This window comes from Ciconia boyciana, chromosome 4, assembly GCF_034638445.1.
Source record: "Ciconia boyciana chromosome 4, ASM3463844v1, whole genome shotgun sequence".
In the NCBI taxonomy this organism is placed as follows: Eukaryota; Metazoa; Chordata; class Aves; order Ciconiiformes; family Ciconiidae; genus Ciconia; species Ciconia boyciana.
Genome location: NC_132937.1, coordinates 51,582,108 through 51,600,113, shown reverse-complemented (window position 1 = coordinate 51,600,113; position 18,006 = coordinate 51,582,108). Strand labels below are relative to the sequence as shown.

Genomic DNA, 18,006 nt, shown 5'->3' with positions numbered 1-18,006 from the left:
GAGGCCACATGTTGCTTTAGTTACAAATTCCTGAAATAGTGTTCATCTTCAAAAATTACATAATTGGCTTTTCTTTAAGTAAGTGAAACAAAAATAAAAATGGGCATATGCTGCAACTCTAATATGTATATATGGCATATGGAATAAATGTTGAGTACGATCTGGGTCTTGTTTTCACTGATTTGGAAATTGATACAAAACAGACTTAAAAGTAGATGTCCCAGCTTTCTTTGAAACCTAATGAAATAATTTAAATAGATTATAGTCCTGGTATTCTGTTCTCCAAAAGGTAGGAAATGATTTCATTGATTACATCATGCAGATTAGTTGTATTTAGGCTTTGCTCAATTATCTTCTCAGATGTTACTTAAACGAATTATTTACAGGTGACCCTTTTTTGATGATTGTCTGGGGACAGACCAAGCATGTATGCACTTCATGAAAGATGAGAAAAACTAATTCTAAGTCCTTTGATACAAAGTGTTGCAAAATATCCCAAAATCCTGGGAAACATATTTTCCCCACTTTTTGGAAAAGGAATAGAAGAATTAGTAGGATCAGAGGGTAGCAACTAAGACAGATAGAGGTAGACGTTCTTGTGACTACATTTACTACATGTCAGAGAAAAATCCCTAATATTGATATAGACCCTCTAAGTCCAACTTCTAAGTCCTTGATATATCTTTCTAAAATCTAATGGCCTAAATGTTTTTTAAATTACTTATTTTGAAAATTAAGTTAGAGAATATTTGAAGGGTTTTTTTTTTCAGAAAGTTGTGATTATTGAAATCCCTTAAAATATTTGAAATGCAGGACCTTGAAATCTTGAAAGTCTGAACAAGCTTTGTGTAGAGAACTTAATCCTAGTAATGCAGCCATAATTGATACACTTGCAATAAGTACTAACTGCTAAGCTTCTGTAACTGCATCATTGTATTTCATTGTTGTCACAGTTCAAAACCTCCAGGTTCATTTTTTGCTGAGGTTTGACTGAGTTTTTACTTTTCCTCTTTGTGTGGAAGGGATATCTAAATATGTTTCTACTCAGTTAAATGCATGATTAAATTGCATGCTTATTGTCTGAGCTGCTTGAAATTGCTCTTTGATTGCTAAGTGTTTTGAAGGTAAAGACCTTTATCTTTCAAAGTTCTACCTGAGAAAGACAATTGGATGCTTTAATTTTAATAACTTGCTGGAGTTATGTCTCGTTTGAGAATGTGTGAGTGGATGTTACTTTGCTGAAGTTAGTGGAGATTTATTGATGAGTACCAGGTTAGAATTTGGCCTTCAGGAGTATTTTCATTGATTGCTGGTATTTTAAAACAGAAGAAGTTGTCTGAAGAATCAAGTAAATTTTATAGTAAAATGCCTGTAGGGATCTACTGAAGGCACTGATGTTACAACAGACATGTTTAAATTCTGTGAGATTAGTTGTTTAAGATTTTAGCATGAAATGTACTTTTTAATTATGCTACGAAAGAATGTTGATTGTTCATTTTCTCCTGTCTTTAACAGTCTATTGGAGAGGAATGTTCAAATGCTGCAGCTGATCTCTCTGTATCCGACAAGAACCTGTACAACATGGATCTGAATCAGGGAGTGAGAGAGCAAAAGTCTGTAGTGGGCAATAGCCTGGAAACGGCAACTGGTTTTACTAAAAAGGATCTTCTGCCTCTGGATGTTTCGGATATCAACCAAAATGAAAGTGAAAACACAGCAACATGGACTGGATCTCAGACAACAGCAGAAATTGCACTAAGTACAAGCCTTGCTACTACCATGCAGCTTGATCCCACTGGAAAAGTAAAGTTTTTGGTTTTGTTTTTTTTTTTAAATAATAATTAAAATAAACTACGGAAAGGCCATATTAAACCATAGAATGTCCCACAGAAATTGACGCTGTCCAGCAGTCATGTATGGTTGGTTGATTGTAAATGTCCATCAGATGTCGTAGCTCACATCAAAACTTACAGATTTAGACATATCCAAAACAGGAGATAATTTATGGTGTCAAGATAGTCATCTCCCAGAGACTGGCAATAGAGGGGTATATAAAAGTCTGCTCATACCTCAAGTAGACAGTGCTGGACGACAGTGTACCTGTTGGGCAGGCCAGGGGGCTTTTCTTACTCGCCGTTAACCTCTGCAGAGGCATAGCGCAAGGAGGAGGTGCACAGCTGGAAACCAGGCCTGGGAAGCCAAGGGGGAGTGGTGTGAAAGACTTGCATCCTGGTGTTTGCATAAGCCTGTGCAGTTCAGCTCACAAACTGCCCTGTGGTGCTACAGTGTGCAAACATAATACTCCTTTATATGACAGTCACTGTGACGTGTTTCTTTTTTCTTCCATTCAGTGATTTATTAAGAAATTATTAAAAAAGCTGCAATTTCTTACAAAATTTGTTACGTTAGCACTGGCAGGTTGTCAGACATCTGTGGTGAACGAGTCTGAGAACCCTTGAATTCATCCCACTAATTTTAAGAATGTAACTGATGTCCCTAAATTAAAAGCATACCTTGTGGTAGATTTGCTATATCATCTGAATGAAAACAGAAACCTCATGTGTGTTGGTTTGATCTTTGATGGACTGACTTTTCCGATGTCAGTATAATGAATCTGTATTAAATATTTGCCTAGCTTTTGTGTAAGGTAAGATGAGTTGAGGTCAGTATGCCCAATCGTATTTTTATCTTGGTATTCTGAACTGATGTTATTTACCCCTTGTGTTAGGATGAAGTGCTTTTAATGGAAAAGAGATGCCCAGTATCTTTGGAGGGAAGTTCCACAACCCCAAATACAGTCAAAAACATGTATGAGAAGACTATCACTATTGCAAAAGGCAATTCAAGTCTAGGTAAGGTAAATGACATTTTTTGTAACCTGTTCAGGAACATGGCTTTCTGTTTTTCTCATATGTTTCCTATGCTATTAGTAAAGACGAAATATTTTCCTTTTAGTGGGAAAGCATAAGAGGATATTCATTCTTTGCTGCTCTTGCCCTGTTTGGCTATGATGGCAGTGGATCCATTTGCTGTTACCATGAGCACAAAAGTAAAGTGTCCGATCTCACTGAGAAATTTTTTTTTTTTCCATAAAGGAGTTTAGTCATTCCTAAATGTTAACAGAACAATTTTAATATATTGGTTTTTAATGTTTATACATTTATATAATATGATGGAAAAATGAGATATAGCCAAGGAATGCTGTACAAGAAGGCTTTGGTTAAAGAGGTGCAGACTAGACTTTCAAATGTATGTAAACACAAAATGATCTTGCTTTCTGAGGATGGTCAAAAGGATTTAAACAAGCTGTTCACTTCCTTGCGACATATTTGTACTTGTATCTTAAGTGCCTCAGTATTTCTGAAAATCACATCATTGATACATTTTCTAGGTAGTGCTTTTAGCTCAAGGATGATATAATTTTGTAGAGAATTTTGGAGTTTTAAATATCTGCAATCTGCAACTTCCTGAGTGTACTGACTAGAGGCACATTTTGGAGTGAACAGGCACAACAGATGGAAATTTTTTTTGGTGTCCTCTCCTGGTCTCTGGTGCAGCACTTGGCAGTGTGAGGGGGAGCACAAGGATACCGCATCCTCCCAGGTCAGTTCCCAGAGCCAACATGGGAGAAGCTTTTCGGTGGGAGACAGTGGGTGCTCCCCTCGCGTTCGTGGCTGGTGTGTTCATTTGCTTTGGTTTAGGTTCCTGGTGCCATTTCTTCTGACCAACTGCATGTCCTTGAAGACTCTCTGGTGTTGGTAGGGCAGGAGTTTGTGTGGGTGCTGGCCGTTTGCAGTGACTCCGCAAATGCTCCGGGATGGGTTGGCCACAGAAGGCACCCTGAAAGCAGCCCATGGGCCCCTTGTTCATAAACAGCCACTGCTCAGGACTCCCTTGCTGTGCAGAGGTGGGTGGGACACTGGGATGCTGTAATTCAGTGGGCGTTTCTGCCTGGAATAAACTGCCCTCTGATGGCTGGATGCTCACTCTGCCCCATATCACCTTCTCCTTCGTGATACAGCCAGCCTCCAAACTGGATCAGGAACTAATCTGATTTAAAATCAGCCTCCCCAGTATATAAATATGTAGGCAAGGCTGATACGGGTATAAGTTTTGACTTTCACTGGTATGGCGTGCTTGGCTAACTACTGCCTTTACTGGCCAGGCTGTATAAAGTGCAGGTCACAGTGCAGTTCCAGCCATTTGGATTTTGTTAAAAAAGTTTTGTTTGCAATAACCTCTTCACTCAGTGGAGCAGTGTTTTTCACGTATGTCTATGAGTGTTTTAAGTGCAGTGAACATACAAAGCAAATTTCATGTCAAGTGTAATACAGCATAAAAATACAAACCTGGGGCCGGGTGCACATTGGCAGACATTACATGCATGAAAAGTAAGACTGGCCTCTCATGTATACATAGTATGAATGTGAATAATGCTTTCTCCTGGCTTTTGACTGTAGTCTTTTTCTTCCAGTCTGTGTGTGCTCTGGCCTGCGAAGCTGCCTGGGCACAGTGACCAATTTACACACATGGCTGCACTGCTTTTAACTTTCATTTTTACAAAAGGAGCTAAATCAAGAGCTGTGAATGATGTTGAAAGCTGCAGCTGCATCAATTATTTCAGTTGAGAACTGGCACTTCTTTTTTCCTTTTAAATGGTGTCACCCGTAGCTTGCAACAGCTCTTCAAATCCAGCCACAGCTGGAGCTCTAACCTTTTGATTGTGATTTTTAAAAGGTAACAGGATGGAGCACCCACATGGAATAAGAGCTGAAATGCCATTGTCCTTGTGTGATTCATTTGGCAACTTCGCAGTGGCATTTGCATTTTTAACCTGAAACTGTAGCTGTCCAAAGTGTGACATCAGTCTTGCAGGTCTGTTGTAATGAGGATGTGTCCTGGTTTCGCTGGGATAGAGTTAATTTTCTTCCTAATAGCTGGTATAGTGCTATGGTTTGGATTTTAGTATGAGAATAATATTGATAACACGCTGATGTTTTAGTTGTTGCCAAGTGGTGTTTACACTAGTCAAGGACTTTTCAGCTTCCCATGCTCTGCCAGGCGCACAAGAAGCTGGGAGGGGGCACAGCCAAGATAGTTGATCCAAACTGGCCAAAGGGCTATTCCATACCATATGGCGTCATGCTCAGTATATAAACTGGGGGGAGTTGGCTGGGGGGCAGCGATTGCTGCTTGGGGACGGACTGGGCATCAGTTGGCAGGTGGTGAGCGGTTGCATCACTGTGTTTTTTTTTCCCTGGGTTTTGTTCATCCCTCGCTCTCTTGTTGTTTTCCTTCTCATTACAATTTAGTATTATTATTTTTTGTTGTTGCTGTTCCAATTATTGAACTGTTCTTATCTCAGACCACGAGTTTTCTTCCTTTTGCTCTTCCGATTCTCTCCCCCATCCTGGCGGGGGCAAGGGGAAGGGTGAGCGAGTGGCTGTGTGGTACTTAATTGCCGACTGGGGCTAAACCACAACAGGATGTTGGCATAGAAACCAGGAGTGATGTTTTTCTAAAGTGCTGTTACACTAGCCTCAGTAATACTGTTGTTTGTTACTCGCTTAACCAAGCAGCAAGGTTAGATTCAGAATTTCAAGCCACATTTCAGCTGTTTCCTTGGCAGTTTGCTTTTCTGTCCACACCACCGGTATTCTGGTGGAGACCACTCTGTTGCAGAGTTGTGTTTACATTCCGATCTGACTGAGTAACCTGTGTGAGTAGATCTGTCAAGAGATGGTTGTTGGAAGGAGTATGTGAGTGTGAACGCCGGGGCCTCTACCCCAGGACGGCACCTGTAAATGCCATCTTGATGTGCTCAACATTGTAACATTACTAATTGGAGGGGTAGGTGACAGGCAGTTTACTTCTACTTTTTCTAATAGCAAGGCAATAAATCAGTGACACTGTGTGTCTGTATCACAAGTCTGATATACCCATGTTTAAATTACGCCTGACCACAGCTGACATCATTACCTGGCAAATCATAAATATAAATCTCCAGTCAATGGTAACACCATATTCTTTCATCAGTTTAATATAAAGTGCCATCATGAAGGTGGGTTTTTTAGTTTTTTCCAAAAGATACACCTTGACTTCTGCATACCAAAGTAAAGAGGTGCATGTATTGCTGTGTCTAAGAAGCTTATTGGGTGGTTCCTTGCTAGTCAGGGCCACCTTCTCATACTTTAGGCAGCTACATTGATCTCAACTACAAGTGGTATGAGGAGCCAACACTATTAAGATATTTTTGTTTTCTTGAAGGAATCCTAAGAAGCACAAATGAATATCTGGGTTAGTGTTGTTCTTTAAACGGTTACAGTATTTTATTTTTTTCTCTGAGAAGATACATAGGCAGATGTTGGTATGGTTGGCTGAGTCTGGGTATCCTGGGGCTTATAGCTGCCTTCTAAACTCTGTTCAACCATTCTCCCAAGGTCTAAGGTTACAGAGTAAAGTGTTCAGTCTCTGTTTTCTGTAGCCATGTTTGTATATAAATGGTTAGGATTTTTTCGTAGTCGGTATCCTTGGAAGTTTTGCTCTGGGTAGCTGTCATCTTCCTTCCGCTCACAACCTGGACAATAAGGTAAGGGCTTGCAGACACACAACTGCACTCCCAGTGCACGTTAGCCTGATGTTCACGTGCAAAACCAAGAGAACACATAGGGACACATATTCCTCTATAAGGCGTTCTTACTTCAGTGGCTTCATCTTGTTAGTAGAGGAAAGTTTTCATGTTAGTGCACAGAAAAGAATAAAAATCAGTTTGGCAGTATTAAGATAGTGGAAGTCCACTGGGTGGACTTCCAGGGTGCTGGCCCTTCTGCTACCTTTCCATTGCCTTGGTGAAGAACAGATTTTCCTGGAACTGTCATCAGGGTTGATTTCCAGAGCACCAACTGGCCTGAAAATAACGGTGACAACTCATGCATGCAAGAACAGTCACAAAGACATGAGAAACCCAGCACCACAAGTAAGTCCCCATGGGGAGGAGGGGGAAGAGCATCTCTGTCTCATTTCCCATTAGTGAAAAGAAAGTGGAGTTAAATGGTGTGTATAAACATTGAGATGTAGTGTCCTGCTATGCCACAGGTGGGATCATGGTGTAACTCAAGTAGTGGACTGTATCCATCAGTAGTGCACGGGCTCTCACAGAAGTCAGGATGCTCTTCTGGGTCTAAGCGATAGCCCACCTAGGAGAGCAGGAAAGCAGCCGCTATCTCAGTGGGATCTGATTCAGGCTTTCTGTTGAAAAGAAGTGTGTGGTTGTGTTGGCCCTCTGCTCCTAATTAACTGTTTAATCATTTCATCTCCTTTCCAAAGAGAACCACCATAAACTAAACTGAAATGTGGTGTATAAACTCAGTGAACCATCCAGAAGAGTGGTAAATTTGACTGTTTTAGAAGCAATTTCATTACCTTTTTTGTTTATTTTCTGATTAAATTTTCCACAGTCTTAGTTTTTTTATATTGAGCCCACTATGTGAAATGACACAAGGTAAAGTAAAGATACAGTGATTGTGGTTTGTAACTGCTGTCTCCTGTTGGAAAGAAGAAAATGCAAGGGAGAATAAGAGCAATGTTTATAGGCTTGCTGACATTGGCAGGTTGGCTGGCTAGCTTTTACCTTCCCTGCCCCAGGTTACATTTCTTTTTCTTGGCACTCAGAGCTGGAGCTCAAAGACGTTATTAACTGTTTCATGCATTTTTCACTATAGGGATGACAGTCAGTTCCAATAAAGATGGCTCAGGAATGATAGTCCGCAGCGTCATCCATGGAGGCTCAATAAGTCGTGATGGACGAATTGGTGTGGGGGACTGCATCCTGTCCATTAATGAAGAGTCAACCACTAACTTAACCAATGCACAAGCCCGGGCTATGCTAAGGAGGCATTCGCTCATTGGACCAGATATAAAGTAGGTAAAGCTAGATGATGAATTGTGGTAGGAAGAGGCTAATAATCAAAATTTGGTTATTTATGCAAGTATTATAAATGAAAATTTTGTTTGTTTTTACAAAATGAATTTACCTTTAAGTTACAGCTTCAGATGGACAATTCACCTTCAGATTACAGCTTCATGGGCTTGACAGATAAAATCACTTGTGTGGGAGGCTTTGGATATTCTTAGGAAAGTTATTACTGTCATTAGTAATCATCATCATTACTGCCCTGCCTTGTTTTATTGAAGGAATGGGATTAGTCAGAGTTTTCCATTCATAGTATGACTCTTCTAAAGAAAGTAAGGATTTCCTCAAGGTGTTTTTGTTTCTCAGAGGTGGACTGTCCTGGCCATTGCACAAGTGATTTCATTTGATGGAGATCTTTGTAACGGATTTTGGTTTTGACTGCCAGACAGAAAGTATGACACATGATGTTAATGCAGAAAAGTAATACTTAAAACATTTTGAGTACATCTGTGACAAACAGCAGAAACAGCCTGTTTTGTGAAGTCACTTCCAAGTTTTTATTAGTACCTATGAAGGAGCAGTTGCCCTAATGCATAAATATCTGCTCTTGGGAGTACTACTTTAAACTTGCAGTAATTAATACAAGTTTGGAAAAATCCACTTGCTTGATGAGGAAGTTTCTTGTCCTCAAGTTCCCTCAATTTACAGAATTTTAACTTTCCCTTAAAGTACAATTCTTTCTAGCTGTCATGGTTGAGGAGTTAACTTTGCCCGCATGCACTGTCTAGAAATGAGGTTGTTCCTAAGCTTGTGGACAGTGCTCTAGACACACCAGTGCTGTGTTTAGAGCTCCAAAAATCTAGTAGCTGTTTTTCTCAAACCCATGGTAACATGGGTTGGGTCAGATCTGCAAATGGAATTAATGGAGCTGCTGGTAATAGAAGCTTCTACTTATTTGAGGGTGGCCTTGAAAGGGATCAGTTCAGTCCCAGTGTGGTTGCAGGTAACTGTGTGGTTTCTGTCAGTTGAAAATGGACTAGAGGACATTCCGTTCTTCCCCAGAAGTATTCTAGCTTGAAGAGACCTGTCATGGTAGGCAAAGTATCTTCACTGTGGGTGGTAGGTTTAATTGTCCCATACCTGCCATTTGTTTACGATTATGATTTAATGCAAGCTTGTTTAAATAATGGGATATGCTCATATAATGAATTACATTATTGTCAATGCTGTCATGAATATGAGCGAGTCAGTGTTGATCAAATGTGACATTGATTATTATTGTAGGCTTTCAAACTGTATTATAATTCCAATTGCCATGACTGAAATCAGTTGGTATGTGCATGTGCATTTGTGTGTACGTCTGGTTCGATACACAAATGCTACAGCACCATTCTTCTGGGATGAGTCTCTTATTAGTGCCATAGTTATGTGATCAAACACAGATGTGTTCATTATTTGTGCTTATCCTTTTATAGCTGCTGCATTTTACACTATATGACTATAAGTTTTGTTTCGTAGTCTTAGTCTTCTGCAGGTATGTTGGAAATACCAAAATGTTGTCTTAGACCTGAATATTCAGATTTTCCAGAGAAGAGTGCATCCACTTTCTGAAAGATCTCACAGAAAAGGGGCAGTTGCTATTCATGTGCTTACTTAAGATTTTTGTCTTTCATTTTATATTTATGTTCCTCGCTGCATTCCCATGATAAGGGTTTAAAGTGAAGCCGGCTTCTGCATTTCAAAGAACTGAAAGATCAAGTCCTTTGGTAGCTTCTAAAAGAGTCTTGCAAGAATAAGGACAATATTTTTGGGCCTACATAGTTTTGATACAAAACTATTCAGCATAATTAAACTTTTCTGTAATTTGTACTTTCAGGAGCAGTGCAGGATCCCAGGAAAAATATTATGATACAAACAAGTGGGTAATGTCCCAAATCAAATCAGAAATGTGGAGTTATGGAGCATTATCTCATGACCTGTTTGCTGAGAGGGATACACAGCTATACAGATGTCATTTTAGAGCTAATGTGGTGCACTACCATGCAGGATTTGCAATTTAAGGGCCAGCATTTCAAATAAGCAAGTTGAATCTCTTTGGTATCTTCCTCGGGGAAACATGAATGCACAAGCACTCACGTGTGGCCATCTTGATATCATTCCTCTTTATCCATACAGGGCTGCAAAGTTGCCACCTTAACTTTTAGACTGAGGTTTTTTTGGGTAGCAGGGTGCCCCCAAAAAGTGATTAGAGCAGAATTATTTTAATTTCAAAGCTATGTTTCAGTGGCAAACATTATTTGCTGAGAAAACATAAAGCTGTTCTTACTTGACACATAAAGGCTTTGTTTTATTTTATTAAAGGAAATTTGATTTTGAATAGTTCAAGAACCAGCAATCTGAGTTTCAGGCTTAGGTATTTAATTTTTTTCCCCTTTGTGTGTGGAAAACCAGATGTGCAGCCTTACCAGAATGCATTCTGTTTCACTTCTCACTCCACCTTGCCAGGAGCTCTTAGATTTCTGTAATAATAGCCAGGGTTTTGTGCTCAGCAGCAGCTGCTTGTAACATCTGTCAGATAATTACAGAGCTGAATCAGAATTCACCTGCCTAAAGTGTGGGGATGAATTCCTGATCAAGAAATAAAAGATAGATTGCAATTCCATTTTCCATGCTTGTTAATAATCACTGCTATAGACAATAATAAAGAGCAGATGCTTTCTGGGAGAGGTGTAGATGAAGCGGAGGGGGACAGGGAAAAAAAAAGAAAAGAAAAAGGAGAAAGGGAAAAAAAAAAGGCATCTCACACTTTTAATTACATAAGTATGCCTCTCGCATTCAGCATGAGACATTGACATTTGTTAACACCGTTGTAAAAAGATGCTGCATCGTATGCTTCACATTCTAGATCTTCTCCAGCACCTGCTGATGATCAGGCCCTCTTTTATGTGTGAGTATTGGTGATTCAGAAACTCATTATGGCTCTGTGTTGCAACTTGTCTGTAAAATCATTCCATGCTTTTATGACATCCATAGTAATATCAGGGATATATCCAGATATAGGTACATATTTTCTCTCTCTTTGTGTGCGTGTGTGTGCATGCACATGTGGCTGCACGTGTGGATGTGTACGTATTTTTAAAAAAAGGTGTGTGTGTGTATATATATGTGTATATATATATGGCTTTAAACTTGAAGATTGGAGCATACTTCCTAAGACTGGAATGAAAACACCCGTATTCTAAAAAATTATTGCTAATATTTTTAAATTCCTTCTATGACAGCCACCCCAGACGTGCTCAGAGCACGCGTGCATGTGTGTGTGTGTACAGGTTTCACTGCTAGAATTGGCATGAGTATGATGTACTGATATCTGGATTAATCTCAGTGTCATATTTTCTGTGGCACTTACATTTTACTTCCTTCATGTATAAAAAAGTTCAAATTAGACTTTAAGTGTTAATGGCAGTAATTTGTCTTGAACATTTTCCATACTTCGTTATTTGGTTTGTTGGTGTTTCAAGGTTTTGTGTGGCTGTTCAGTCAAGCATGTGATAAATGTTCCTCTGTACTGCATGCGGTGTTGTGTTTACAAGATATTTTCATATGTACACCCTTTGGTGTTTCCATTGTCACTGCTTTCATTGCTAGTGCATATCTCTGGGGGGAGGAGGGTGGTTGTAGCTCTCAAGAAAGGAAACCAGAACACTTTCTCCTTCAAGCTGTACAGCTATGAAAGAGAGGAAATGATTAAACGCTGCGTATACTTTCCCTTGAAATTATTGAACTTTAACTTCTCTTGCAGATAAGAAATGCAACTAAGAAATAGTAGTTCAGTCATTTAGTAGGTTCCTGTTTTTTGTGTCTTCATCGCTACTTCCTGGCACTTGTTTCTCTTACTGTTTTCCCTGTGACCATATTAAGGCATTTATTAGTCCCTTTTGTACATGAACCATTCAGGTGCCTGGGTGGATTTTCATTTCCACTTTACAGCACAAGGGTCAACAGAGTTGACCAGAGGAGACCAACACCCTTTTTGTTCTGGGCCCCTCATCACCCCAGTCACACACTGGGCTGTTGAGGATGTGCTGGATGTCTTCAGACCTCACTGAGACCTCCAAGAAGTGAGCTACAGTAGCGATCCTGCAAGTGATGGATTTGATAACTGTGAGGTGTCTGCCCATGAAGTACTAAACAGGATAAAAATTCATGGCAGATGTAAATCCAACATCTTTAGTACAGTCTGACCTTGCTGTGTGTCACAGAAGGCAGAAGCAGGACAGACAGCCACTTAGCAAAGATGGCTTTCTGGTATACGTATTACCTAAAACTCTAGTTTTCAGCAGAGCTAGGTTTTTTGTATAACTTTTAATTTCAGTACTAACATGCGAAGGAGAGAGGGGAGGAGGACAGTCACATCAGTAATACAGCTTAGCTAATAAGAGCAGGTAGGGAAACCTTTACAGTTAACTGAACTTTGGAAATCATGAGCAAGAAACAAAGGTGGACTCCTACACAGAATGTACTTTTTCATGTGTTTGATCCATGTAATTTTGTTTTCTTTTCTATGCTATTTTTTGCAAAATGCAAGTTCTGGTTTATGTTTATGAAGTAGTTGAAGCATTATTGAAGTTTAGTTGTAGATAAGAATGAACAGTTAAAAACATACTGAATGTTCCTTTGAGTGCTTAAAATTACACAATTAGTTAAGCACTAGAATAGAAATAATGTAATTTTCCAAAGAGCTAAAATGTAACAGCTCCCACTGATACTATCTAAATTCGACTCCATTTGTAGAAATCAACTAGGTAATTCAGTTGCTCAATTTTAGATGAATTTTTAAAAATGGTGGAGTGAACCTCTTTTCTTCCTAGTTCCTGTGCTGTACACAGAAAGGGAAGCTTAGCTACCTAAGAGAGCTTTTGGGAGATGTTTGTAAGTAGCATATAAGGCCGTATGAGAGCATCCTTTGAGCCGTACCTTTTGAATGTCCCAGCACAATGTCAGATATTCATTCATGTAATGAAAAATGACAGGGTATCCCAGAAGTTGGAGTGCATATGGTTTTCCTCCCCCTTAGCTGACCTTTAATGCTGACGTTGCACAGAAGTATGAGATAAGGACTGCTACTACCCTTGGACCTTGGGACTCTGCATAAGTGTTTGCCATGTACTCCTTGCACAAAAGGACTGGACAAGACTTGAAAGATGTTGGACACTCTACTATCACTGGTCACACTCTACTGTCTTCGTCCAGGCTGAATCTGGACATACCTGTTTCCTTTTCAGGAGCCTGCCATTCTCCTTTCTGTACTTAGAACAATAGCTTCCAGCTGCAGTTTAGCATAAAGGACATTGTCCAAGCCTTCTAGCCAGCAGAAATGTTGCTTGCAATTCTGGTTTCTTTGCCGCAGCTGTCTTTCAAGGGAAAATACGTTATCCCCTACTTATTTTTATAGGATGAAAAATCGATGAATTTGATTGGGATGAAACTGCTGAATGTAACTGGATGAATTATACTTTTATTGAAATGCAGCTTGCACATCTCGTAGGTTTTGTAGAGGCAAGGTATTCTTATGGGCTTACTGGGTGGTGCCTCTGCAGCAGCATTTGCCCCGTGAGAGTTTTGTGACTATAATACTAGGACTTTGCTATAGTTCAGTGCATTTGGAGTTGGAGATGGCTGACAAGTAGTAGTGATTATTTTCAAAAACTCTTTTCCCTCTTGCTTCTCTCAGTTTTACTGCTAGGGCTTTGCAGAATAGTCTTGCATGTTTCCCAGTGCTGGAATGCCCTCAGGAAAGGCAGATAAGAGTCAGTGACCTTCTGCTGAGTGTTTGTTCCCTAGTGTGTGTTAACTCACCAGCACTTCAGAATGAAAGTGTCAAGCCCATAACACTTGTGTGTTTGAAAAAAGGCCAAGGCAGAAGAGGGAGGAGATTTCAGGAAGAGAAAAGAATCTGGTGATAATATGGATGATTTAGAAATTTCTGTTAAAAGAACTGGAGAGTTCCTCCTGTTCAGCACCCTAGGCACCTCCTTAATGACCATCTTCTGCACTTTTCTAGATATGGTAGATGTGAGAGGAGGTAGGGAATATGCTTGGGCACAGATGAAAACAACAAATAAAGATGCTCCTTATGATAATTTGGGTAGAGTGTTTTGGACAGACAGTGTTAGTTATATAAAAGTTTATTTGCTCTGCCTTCTGCTGCTTGCTGTATTCAGCAGAAAACCAATGAGAGTGGGAATCAGTGGCAGTCAGAGAGTGACAGGCAGAAAAGGACTCCAGTCAGGGAGTGACGGACAGGAGAGGGCTCCAAGTAAGAGAGAGAGTTGGAGCTGAAGGAGTCTCTCCTCAGCAGCTTACATGCCTTGGGAAGCGGTCAAGACTTTTTTTTTTTTCCCCCTGTCTGTTTGTTGTCCCACAAGTGTGAGGTCGTTTACCCGGTGTGCAAGACGCCAATATACACACAGGGGAGAGGTATTTATTTCATGTCTGCGCAGAGATGGGTGCGAGGTGGTAGCTCCACAAAGCTAGCACAAAGTTCAGTCATACAGGTACAGTATTTATACAGTCTAGTTATGCATATGCATAAGTGTTACACAAAGCAGTTTTCTATTGGTCTACAGGTCTCTTATTTCAACGTAAAGCTACAGTGCTACTTTACTATTCTGCGCACGCTCAAAGGTGAGGGGTCTCTGCTTGGGCCAGGGTCTCCAGCTCGAGGGCTGTGACTTTTAGTGTGATAATGAGGATAGTTCGTGTGAGGGCGCTTCTTACCACACTTCTACTGGTTGTTTCAGATGGTTCCCAAAACATCTTAATTAGCTTACATATTTCCTCAGGATGTGCTTCTCTCCCGAGGACAGTAATTCTTGTTTAGATGTTCCACTTTCCAGCCTGAATCCCCCTTATCAGCTTTATGTAAGCCTTGGCCTTCCACCAGCTCCTGTTAGACTGCACTGTTAGACTACATGTTCTGTAGGGAGATATGTTCATATTTCTTTTAACCATGTGATGGATGGGAGGACAGCCTCTTTTTTTTTGTGTTCTTTTTCCATCACACTTACTTCTTGACAGACTTGGATTTGATCGCTAAGCTGTTTATCGAACAACTAAAGGTTTTTAAGAAGACAAAGCATTGTTAAAGGAGGCCCATCTAAGTAGTCCTGATTAGATCATGGTGTTCTTTTGCCTGTAGAGGGAGGTTTTTTAATAAATATTCTTCATACCTTAATCTTTTTTCCTTCTCTTTGTTTCCTGCTCCCCAGTCTATTGGGCCATTTCTGTTTCTGGCATTCAGACATGATCAGGTTACACCAGGGCTTCAGGAGCCTGCATGTCATTTGGCTGGTGAAACGACTGTCTGACTATCCCAAGCTGGCTGGAAGTGCCTGAGGGGGTGGAGGAAGGAGTTGAGCAGGGGATTGCCCCCTGCGGCATAGGTGGTGTGCTGTAACATGTTTGAATGTCCAAACCCTTGCAGTATTTTTCACCAAAAACATAGAAACCTAAAACAGATGCAAAACCGCTCAGGAAAAACCAAAACCTCCTGTAAGCCAACTTCCAGAAGCATTTTCAGCCAGCATTTAGGATGGTAATGGTGCTTCACACCTCACAGATCCTTCAGTGTTTGTCTTTGCACGAGGAATCTCTGTTTTGACTGCAACTGAATTGTCTCTATTACACTCTTGTCGCTGTTCAAGCACCATTTACTTAAAATGGAGTGGCCAGCCCTCAGAAAATTGTGTGCTGCTCAGCTACCTAATTTGACCATAAATGCATATTTGTTGCAAAGTCACAAAGGATTCATATAACTCCTTATTCCCAATGTACCAGCATTGTGGCTTTGAAGTCAATGACTAGATGAAGTAGTCTTGAGTGACTTCCTCATATCCGTTCCTCACACCCACCAAAGGCAGGACCAGCAGTCCTCATGCTGCTTTAATCATGTCCTGTTTTATTGCAGTATTACATATGTGCCAGCAGAAAATTTAGATGAGTACAGGGCCAGTTTGGGACAACAGACAGAGGGAGCTGTGCCACTTGAACTTTTTCCTTCACATACTGTCAGGTGAGTCAAAAGACTTACTGTTTTCTCCCATGGGGGTCTCAGATGTAACTCTTTCCATACACTTTGCACAGTTCAGGAAGATTAAGTTTTATTTTACAAGAGCTGAAAGATGGATGATTTTCTTCAGACCAGCGGCCATTACAATAAAAAGCTGTTCAGAATACAATTTTTGCTTTGGCTAGCAAATTTTTCTGACATTTTTACAAGGCTGTTTTATAGATGTTTGATCCACCCAAAAAGGAGATTGAATGCTGCCTCATCCTAAACTTCTCTTAAATGCTATGCAATTTGATATACGTATCGCCACAAATACTCAGTGCTTCCAACATGAGAATTTGGCATTGATGGTCTTTCCAGAACATGTACTGGAAAGAATGAATTATGCTGTCCTTTTCCTTGAGTTTCAAAAATTCGTTACAGTTATAGGCCAAAATATTCAAAGTGACTAATAATTTTTGTTTTCTTGAAATTAATCTCCAAAAGCAGTAACTGTTTTTGAATATTGCTGTTGTAATTTCTTCCATTTTGGAAACAATAAGTAATTACCTTCAGCTTTGATTTGGTTCTAGTTCCAAAATGCAGAGTCTTTTATTCTGTGGTTGTCAGTTGATAGCAACTTAATTGCAGAGACATGTCGACAGGGAATCCCCAAACACAATGTGTAGTCTAACAGACATCTGAAAAAGAAATTCCTTGCATGAACCCTGTGTACAAATTCTAATGCTGGCAGGGGCATCCAGTACATGAAATTTTGCAGTGAAATCTAGGGATTATGTGGGTTCTTTAAAAATGAATTGCATGTTCCTGTTCATCAGCAGGGAACTCCCAGAGCTTCCAGAACGTGAAGAGGGGGAGGGAGAAGAAAGTGAACTTCAAAATGCAGCTTTCAGTAACTGGAACCAGCCCAGAAAGTAAGTGCAGATCTAGTTGCACAGTATAAAATCTCATCTGAAATTCAAAAATTTTGAAACCTGTAATCTATTTTAAGAGGAATAAGAAAACAACAGAATTGCTGCACTTACATATATTGTGTGTTGCAGGAGTAATTCACTGTTGATTTTTACTGCCATTGAGCTAAATCCCTGCTATCTAGCAGTTTCGTGATTGCTTTAGTAATTTATCTTTATAGGCTGACTCTCTGGGAGCCAGTAAGAAGAGATGAAGAGAAGTACTCAAAGTTTTGATTAGAATCCAAAATAAAGTGAACAACAGTAGTCACAATTACAGACTTTATGGACAATTCAGTAGATAACTCCCACTGAAAGACAAAACTTTCCAAGGAGGAGTTATTTCTGAATGTTTTTAAACCATTGTGCAAATCCAGGTGTCTTCAGTGTGCAGCACTGTCATAATCACAACAGATTTTCATTTATTTTGGTCCTTGTTTTGTCACAACAGGGTTGAACTCTGGAGAGAGCCTAGCAAGTCACTAGGGATCAGCATTGTTGGAGGACGAGGGATGGGGAGCCGCCTGAGTAATGGAGAAGTTATGAGAGGGATCTTTATCAAGCACATCCTGGAAGACAGCCCAGCTGGCAAAAATGGAACGCTGAAAACCGGAGATCGGATTGTGGAGGTACCAGCTGAGTGCCTTTTGCTTGCAATACCCCCAGCACCTCAGGAGCCGCTGAGATGGTTGTGTGATCCTGGGCTGACAGCTGTGTAATTGCTCCAGCTGGCACCACTTGAGCCATAAAGAGTGTAGTACCATCTGCTGATGTTTGTGTGTAGACAGCTTTAAGATGAATATACAACCTAAAGCATAGATGACTGGCTGTGTGAGCAGGGGTCTACAAAGCCAGCAGTTATACCTTCCTGTTTTAAAGCCAGCATGTGTAGGAAAAAACTTAAGTTTGGTGAAGCTAAAAGGTTTTACCTTTGCATATTGGATAGCAACAGAAATGGCCAGTGAATAGCAAATCATACAAATAAATGCCAAGCTTATTTCCCTCTTAATCAGATCACATGATTCTTGTGCATCTTGTGCTGGAATTAAGGGAGACACAATTTTTTTCCTGCT

General features: G+C 40.2%; 1 protein-coding gene across 22 annotated transcripts in view; it reads left to right on the top strand.

Annotated features, from left to right (window-relative positions):
- MPDZ (multiple PDZ domain crumbs cell polarity complex component) overlaps positions 1-18,006 on the top strand; it is a 139,885-nt gene that overhangs the window by 49,047 nt on the left and 72,832 nt on the right. For 17 of the 22 annotated variants that reach the window (XR_012042026.1, XR_012042038.1, XR_012042039.1 and 14 more), the window contains 7 exons: positions 1,516-1,803; positions 2,729-2,852; positions 7,722-7,920; positions 10,818-10,859; positions 15,882-15,986; positions 16,802-16,897; positions 17,385-17,562. Coding sequence is in view for 1 of the 22 variants with exons in the window: in XM_072858910.1 (XP_072715011.1) it covers positions 1,516-1,803; positions 2,729-2,852; positions 7,722-7,920; positions 10,818-10,859; positions 15,882-15,986; positions 16,802-16,897; positions 17,385-17,562 (1,032 nt within the window). In the remaining 21 variants the exon portion in view is untranslated. The remainder of the gene's footprint in view (positions 1-1,515; positions 1,804-2,728; positions 2,853-7,721; positions 7,921-10,817; positions 10,860-15,881; positions 15,987-16,801; positions 16,898-17,384; positions 17,563-18,006) is intronic. The other 5 variants (XR_012042043.1, XR_012042037.1, XR_012042045.1 and 2 more) reach the window with 3 other exon arrangements.